Here is an 8328-nt window from a genome sequence, read left to right as displayed (position 1 = left end):
GGTCTCATCCAGAAGAATACAATTGTGGCAAACTACCCAACAAGGGATAGGAATGGACAAGTGCATGAAATCAGTCACTTTATAGCTTTCAGATGAAGTCTGAAATGATGATTATGCCACACTAATCACTTCCTAACACTCATTTACGCTACAACTCAGGCCAGTAAGTTCAAATTTCTCCTGCCAAAACCAACCCGGTTATTTGTTTTAGTAGGAAAATAACAACAAAAAAATTTTTTAAAAGCAAGACATCAAAAATATTCCCTCATAACTGGGCCCATACGGGATAAACAGATCGAGTTCATTCATCATTTACTATTTCCTACTGGACTTAACTTTTGAATATAATGGATCAGCCAGCAGGATTGGGCGCCATCATGGACGGTGCTGCAGTCCCAGAGCAGACTGAGGGGCTCCCCAAAAGGCAAGAAGTGCAGTCAGCATCAGGACTGGGAGGAGCCCTGGTGGAGTGCTCCTCAACCCCTGGCAGTCTGGCCCTGGTGAGCCCCTACCACACCCACTGCCTTGGGGACCCTTTAGACTTCGTGGTGCTCGCGGAGCAGGTGCAAAAGGCTGATGAATTTATCCGAGCAAATGCTAGTAACAAGCTGACAGTCATAGCAGAGCAAATCCAACTTTTGCAAGAACAAGCTAGGAAGGTATTGGAAGATGCCCGCAGAGATGCCAACTTACACCACATAGTTTGTAATATGGTGAAAAAACCTGGGAACATTTACTACCTTTATAAGCGTAAGAGTGGTCAGCAATATTTTTCCCTTATTTCTCAAAAGGAGTGGGGAACACATTGTCCACATGACTTCTGTGGTGCCTATAAGCTACAGCATGATTTATCCTGGACTCTGTATGAGGAAATTGAGAAGCAAGATGCTAAAATCAGCATGACAGACAAGTTGCTGAGCCAGTCAGTGGCCGTGCCTCCATGCACTGAACCCAACTTCCAGGGACTGACCCACTGAGTGAGTGCTGACAGCCAGCTCTCACAACAAGGGCCTGACGGCCACCTCCTTGTTGCCCCATTGTTGCCTTCATGGGAGGTGTCCTGAGAATTGACGGTGTTTAGGTGAATCACATACTTCTTGGAAGGAGAACCTGTGTAACTATGAATGCTACTGTTATTACTTTCAGTTGGAATGGTAATGAATCATGTCAGTCTATTTTGGGGTCTTCAATAGGCACCAGATCCCCACCCTATCAGCTTCACAGTATTGGCCATTGTACTTTCCTCCTTTAGCTCCATTTGTTCTTAAATTAAACATTAGAGAAAGAAGAGTTTCTTCTTCCCACAAAAAGGCTGTTGGATCATTTCCTTTTTCTTTCTTTCTTTCTTTCTTTTTCTTTTGAAAAAGAGTCTCACTCTATCACTCTGGGTAGAGAGCCATGGCATCTGGCATCTGGCATCATAGCTCACAGCAACTTCAAACTCCTGGGTTCAAGAGATCCCAGGTAGTTGGGACTACAGGTACCTGCCACAACACCTGGCTAGTTTTTCCATTTTAGTAGAGATGGGGTCTTACTCTTGCTCAGGATGGTCTTGAATTCCTGAGCTCAAGCAATCCACCCACCTCAGCCTCCCAGAGTGCTAGGATTACAGGCATGAGCCACTGCACTTGGCCCTGCTGAATCATTTTCTAAAGAGAACTACTTTCATTCTTTTTATAACAGGAAGTATTTAAGGTTGGGGTTGACGCATTTCCTTTTTTTTCTTCTTCTTCTTTTGAGACAGAGTTTCACTATGTTACCCTCAGTAGAGTGCTGTGATGGCACAGCTCACAGCAACTTCAAACTCTTGGGCTTAAGCGATTCTCTTGCCTCAGTCTCCCAAGTAGCTGGGACTACAGGCACCCGCCACAACGCCCAGCTAGAGGCAAGTTCACAGTTGGTGCAACTCCAGCTTCATATTCATCTGGGAGCAAGAATGTTGAGTAATAGAAGAGGATTAAAAAAAAAAAAGCAAACTTGACTTGGCAGGAAAAAATATATATAATGGATCAACCACTTCCTATCTAACTGTGATCTTGCACAAGTTATTCATACTTAATCTTTCTGAGCTGGTTCTCCATTGGTAATATGCATAATGCAGAGTGGTTACTACGATTAGAAATAATATATGTAGGTAGTCTAACACAGTACCATGCAATATGGTCAGTGTTACCTCCAAAATTTATATACAGAAAAGATTTGTGTGAAGCAATACTATTGAAGAGGCATTTAAGGTATCTGCATTGAAGTCTTCAATTACATAGAAAAGACATGCTTTGACTTGGGCTGTTTATGTTGAGCAAGGTCAGTGGTGATCATGGAAGACTATGAAAGACAATGCCCTGTCCCAGGACACCAGCAAAGGAACTATGTAAGATAGAGGCTTATAGCTATTACTGTTACCTTGAAAACCACACAATTTACCACTATAGTACCTCAGTGGGATAAAGCAATTTCGTATTTTTCTATCATGTGTACTTTCCTAATTTTTTACTGAAAAATTAAATTATTCTCCCACAAATTTTATGATCTCTGGGTCTGTTTTATCTACAGGTATTTTTTTTAATTAGTGAACCAATATAATTTTATAGGATACTTCAAGTCTTAGTTTTTCATATCCTCATCATAGGGCAGCATTAAATTCAAAGAAATATATACAAAAATAAGTCAGGGAAATTAATAGCATTTGTTGCAAACACATGATAAACAATGTAAGAAAGCCCAGGATGTCTTCTTTTAGAGTCTAGCAAATATGCATAGAACTTATTAACCTAAGAATCTGGAAAAAAAAATTAAAGTGTAAACAATCTTTTTATTTTAACTGAACTAAAATCCACTTTTTAATCAATCAGTGATATCCAACATATCATTACCAACCTGACAAGTAGAACCTGACCCCTCTCATACATACTTACACATAAAAATCTAATTTATCAGAGCTATGCCCGTCAGAAGAATAACGACGCACAGTCTTGCATTTTTTTTCCCCTTAGAGAAGAAGAGTCAAGCACTTCTCCAACGTTTCTACTTGGTAGTGAATGTTGGGGCAACAGGGCAAGTTTAACATATACTCAGTAATATTTCTTCTTATGGAAAAGGGGGAGGGCAGGAGACATTGGGAACTAAAAATGATCATCTCCCAGTAACAGTTAAGATTCACAGACTTTTTTTATTTATCAGTTTCTAAAAACGATCAAAACAAAAAAAAAACTGCTGGTCCTTGCGCTGTTCTCTTAGAAAAGGTGTCCTCGGGGCAGCATAACACAACCTACTCTCAATTCCAGGAGTATTCCAAGTACAGGATTCACATTTTCCACCCTGTTTGCTTCACTACAAGGAGAAACGATACCATTAGTATGGGCCACGCGATGTACAAGACGCAAAAACGCAAGGGATAGCGGGCAATGAAACTTCTTCGCCGGTCCCGCAGCAAAAACAGCAACCAATCCTGCCCATAACAAGCAAGGAGGGGGAGGACCTTGCCTCTCCGGGCAGTCGGTATAACAGAGACTACGATTCCCAGCATGCAGCGCGCCCACGTCCCGCCCAACATCGCGGCAGGAACGGTGCACGCCGGGAGGGAGAGTTTCGGGCTGTGAACCCCCTCGGAAGCGTCCTGTCCTCTTCCTCACTGCCGCCACGGCGCCGTCTGCAGCCTTGAAAGACAAAACGAGAAACTGAGAGACTCGCATTGACCTCTTTTTATTCCTAACGGTTTCATGTCGCGGCGAAGCAACCGCCTACTGGCTTCCGTTTCCGGTTGCTTGGTTGCCGCGGTAACGAGCACGCACAACTTTGCAGGCGGTTATGGCGGGACTGAACGGCTCGCAGATCCCCGATGGGGAGTTCACCGCCGTCGTGTACCGGCTCATCCGGGACGCCCGCTACACCGAGGCGGTGCAGCTGCTGGGCGGGGAGCTGCAGCGGAGCCCGAAGAGCCGCGCAGGCCTGTCGCTGCTGGGCTACTGCTACTACCGCCTGCAGGAGTTCGCGCTGGCGGCCGAGTGCTATGAGCAGCTGAGCCAGCTGCACCCGGAACTGGAGCAGTACCGCCTGTACCAGGCCCAGGCCCTGTACAAGGCCTGCCTTTATCCAGAGGCCACCCGGGTCGCCTTCCTCCTCCTGGACAGCCCCTCCTACCACAGCCGAGTCCTCCGCCTGCAAGCTGCTATCAAGTACAGCGAGGGCGATCTGTCAGGGGCCAGGAGCCTGGTGGAGCAGCTGCTGAGTGGGGAAGAGGCGGAAGAAAGTGAGGGCGACAATGAGGCCGATAGCCAAGTAAACCTGGGTTGTCTGCTGTACAAGGAGGGTCAGTATGAAGCAGCGTGTGCCAAGTTTTTTGCAGCCCTGCAAGCCTCGGGCTGCCAGCCTGACCTTTCCTACAACCTGGCTTTGGCTTATTACAGCAGCAGGCACTATGCCCCTGCTTTGAAGCATATTGCCGATATTATAGAACGTGGCATTCGCCAGCACCCAGAGCTGGGTGTGGGCATGACCACTGAGGGCATTGATGTTCACAGCGTTGGCAACACCTTAGTGCTCCACGAGACTGCTCTGGTGGAAGCCTTCAACCTCAAGGCAGCCATAGAATACCAATTGAAAAACTACGAGGCAGCTCAGGAAGCCCTCACTGACATGCCACCGAGGGCAGAGGAAGAGTTGGACCCTGTGACCCTACACAACCAGGCACTAATGAACATGGATACCAAGCCGACAGAAGGGTTTGAAAAGCTACAGTTTTTGCTGCAGCAGAATCCCTTTCCCCCAGAGACTTTTGGCAATCTGTTGCTACTCTACTGTAAATATGAGTATTTTGACTTGGCAGCCGATGTCCTGGCAGAAAATGCCCATTTGACTTACAAGTTCCTCACGCCCTATCTCTATGACTTTTTAGATGCCTTGATCACTTGCCAGACGGCTCCTGAGGAGGCTTTCATTAAGCTTGATGGGCTAGCAGGGATGCTGACTGAGCAGCTCCGGAGGCTCACCAAACAAGTACAGGAAGCAAGACACAATAGAGATGAGGAAGCTGTCAAAAAGGCAGTGAATGAATATGATGAAATGCTGGAGAAGTATATTCCTGTGTTGATGGCCCAGGCAAAAATCTACTGGAACTTTGAAAATTATCCAATGGTGGAAAAGATCTTTCGCAAATCTGTGGAGTTCTGTAATGACCATGATGTGTGGAAGCTGAATGTGGCACATGTTCTGTTCATGCAGGAAAACAAATACAAAGAAGCCATTGGTTTCTATGAGCCCATAGTCAAGAAGCATTATGATAATATCCTGAATGTCAGTGCTATTGTATTAGCTAACCTCTGTGTTTCATATATTATGACAAGTCAAAATGAAGAAGCCGAAGAGTTGATGAGGAAGATTGAAAAGGAAGAAGAGCAGCTCTCTTATGATGACCCAGATAAGAAAATCTACCATCTCTGCATTGTGAACTTGGTAATAGGAACTCTTTATTGTGCCAAAGGAAACTATGACTTTGGTATTTCTCGAGTTATCAAAAGCTTGGAGCCTTATAATAAAAAACTTGGAACTGATACCTGGTATTATGCCAAAAGGTGTTTCCTGTCCTTATTAGAAAACATGTCAAAACACACAATCATGCTTCGTGACACTGTTATTCAAGAATGTGTCCAGTTTCTACAACACTGTGAACTTCATGGCAGAAACATACCTGCCATTATAGAACAACCTCTAGAAGAAGAAAGAATGCACATTGGAAAGAATACAGTCACATATGAGTCCAGACAGTTAAGAGCTCTGATTTATGAGATTATAGGATGGTATATATAGTAATGACTGATAATGGCTTTATCATAATCTTTGTTATATAAAGTTTGTACTGTGTTATCTGTAACTAGCCTTTGGCATTTTCATCTTACATATTAAACTTTGTAAACTTTAGCATTATAACAAAAATAAGTAGATGAAGCTTTGTTTTAAATTTCCCATAAACTGAAATATTTTCATAATTTTGACCCCACATTTTTGAAAAATTCAGAAGTGATGAGGAATATTGTGTCTATTAGAACTTGGACCGTCTATATTTCCTTTCCTTTGTTATCTTTTGTGCTTTAATGTATCTTCGAGAGCCCTTGTACAAGGGTTATATTGTTCAGGGATCAGGCATTATGTCTAAACTTAGTAGTACTTAATAGTAGGCTTTTAATAATCATTGCAGAGATTGTATGTTTTATTCTCACAGCTTACCCTCTAATTTGTAATACTTATGTCTCATATGGACTTTAGGACATTTTGGTATGTTTTCCAATATAGATAAGCTTTACCTAAAACTCTAAGTTAAAAAAATTTTGTAATATGCAAGATTCAGTGGAAATCATGTTTGCTTAACGTAATTATGGTTACAGTACAGAGATAATAAATTATTATCAAAAAAGGTTTTACTGATTTTCTTCTGTTCTATTTGTTGTTAATTTCATTATATGAACAAGATATATTGTTACTGTTTTTCTTAGTATGTTTTTATTTATCTCTGTGACTAACAGCTGAGGTATGGAACTCAGTTCTTAATTTCCATCTTCGTCTTTGCAATTTAGCATATGCTGGAGTTATTTTCATGTGGTAGTGTCTTGGGTAAGTAACAGTCTTCCACGCAATTCCCATGACCCCACCAGACTCCTCTCATACTCTTGTCACTGATAGAAGGTTAACTCTGAAGCCTTATCTCACTGTTTCAGAATGTTAGTTTCATATCCACAACCTTCAATAGTTTTTTGGAGTTCCCATTGGGAACCCTACTTATTCCAATCAGTATTTTGTTTTCTGAATCCTACAAGAGCTTTACTATTTGTTCCTCCACCCTTCACTTTTTTCTCCACAAATGTGTCAACTCTGACTTGATAAAACATCAGAAGTATTAGGTCAGTGGTTCTCAACCTGTGTCTTGACCCCTTTGGGGGTCAAACAATAGCAAAATTATAGTTACGAAGTAGCAACAAAAATAATTTTATGGTTGAGGGTTACCACAACATGAGGAACTATATTAAAGGGTCACATTAGGAAGGTTGAGAACCACTGTATTAGGTTGAATCATACAAAATTGCTGATTTTGATCTCCAAAACTGCCTTTTTTTTTTTTTGAGACAGAGTCTCAGTATGTTGCCCTTGGTAGAGTGCCGTGGTGTCACAGCTCACAGCAACCTCAAACTCTTAGGCTTGATTCTCTTGCCTCAGCCTCCCAAGTAGCTAGGACTACAGGCACCCACAACAATGCCCAGTTATTTTTTGGTTGTAGTTGTCATTGTTTAGCAGGCCCGGGCCGTGCTCGAACCTGCCAGCTTCGGTGCATGTGGCCGGCGCCATACTCGTTATGGATGCCAAGCCAAAACTGCAATTTCTTATAGCTCAACTAATAGCTTTCTATTGAAAGAGAAGGAACCCCTGCCCTAAGGAGGTTATACATTTTTCCTTCCAGAAGAAGGAACCACTTAGCCAACATACATACCCAGATGAAGTACGCTCAGCATAATTCTCTGCAGCATGAGCTGGGTGCTCAAATTCTATTAGAATAGAAAGTTTGGCTTATTGTGAATTCCAGTGGTTTGAATTTACGACGTTTAAAGCTTAATTATCTGAGTTGCTGTCATTTACTATTGATGCATTTATCCCACATCTGGACCACAAACAATGTCTAATGACCTCTTCAAGGCAATCCATAGCACATTCCGTATCTGGGAAATGTTCTTTCCTAAGCAACTTTTATACTAAAACTTGTTGCAGTAGCTCTCTGCCCTTCTGTATTTCGGTAGGTCCTTAAGATTTAGAACATAATGAACTGAAATCTTATTTTCAATAGCCAAATCAAAATTCTTTTTTTCCCTATTTCCTCTAAACCAAACTATTTTCTTTCAAAAAAAGAAAAAAAAAAAGGGCGGCGCCTGTGGCTCAGTCGGTAAGGCGCCGGCCCCATATACCGAGGGTGGCGGGTTCAAACCCGGCCCCGGCCAAACTGCAACCAAAAAATAGCCGGGTGTTGTGGCGGGCGCCTGTAGTCCCAGCTACTCAGGAGGCTGAGGCAAGAGAATCGCTTAAGCCCAGGAGTTGGAGGTTGCTGTGAGCTGTGTGAGGCCACGGCACTCTACCGAGGGCCATAAAGTGAGACTCTGTCTCTACAAAAAAAAAAAGAAAACAACAACCATAAGGTAATGTTAATTACCCCAAACAAATGCTTTCTAGCTTCCCTTTTGCAAATAGCCTGGCCTTTATTCAGTCACAATTTATTTACCAGGGTGCTGTGTGTTTGTGGTTTGCATGTGTATATAATTTAGCTTTTCAGAACATAAAAAGCTTTTCAGA

At 42.7% G+C, this 8328-nt stretch overlaps 2 protein-coding genes across 2 annotated transcripts; both read left to right on the top strand.

The window, feature by feature from the left end:
• Positions 1-377: 377 nt before the first annotated feature.
• Positions 378-977, top strand: LOC128589597 (uncharacterized protein C1orf50-like). Its single transcript, XM_053596262.1, has one exon. The coding sequence runs from the start codon at positions 378-380 to the stop codon at positions 975-977; it is 600 nt and encodes a 199-aa protein (XP_053452237.1).
• Positions 978-3601: 2624 nt separating this feature from the next.
• LOC128590788 (tetratricopeptide repeat protein 30B) lies at positions 3602-6047 on the top strand. Its single transcript, XM_053598207.1, has one exon. The coding sequence runs from the start codon at positions 3808-3810 to the stop codon at positions 5803-5805; it is 1998 nt and encodes a 665-aa protein (XP_053454182.1). The 5' UTR covers positions 3602-3807; the 3' UTR covers positions 5806-6047.
• The last annotated feature ends 2281 nt before the right edge of the window (positions 6048-8328 follow it).

This window comes from Nycticebus coucang, chromosome 7 (assembly GCF_027406575.1).
Source record: "Nycticebus coucang isolate mNycCou1 chromosome 7, mNycCou1.pri, whole genome shotgun sequence".
NCBI classification, from domain to species: Eukaryota; Metazoa; Chordata; class Mammalia; order Primates; family Lorisidae; genus Nycticebus; species Nycticebus coucang.
The sequence above is the reverse complement of the archived record's forward strand: the minus strand, read 5'-3'. Positions and strand labels throughout refer to the sequence as shown.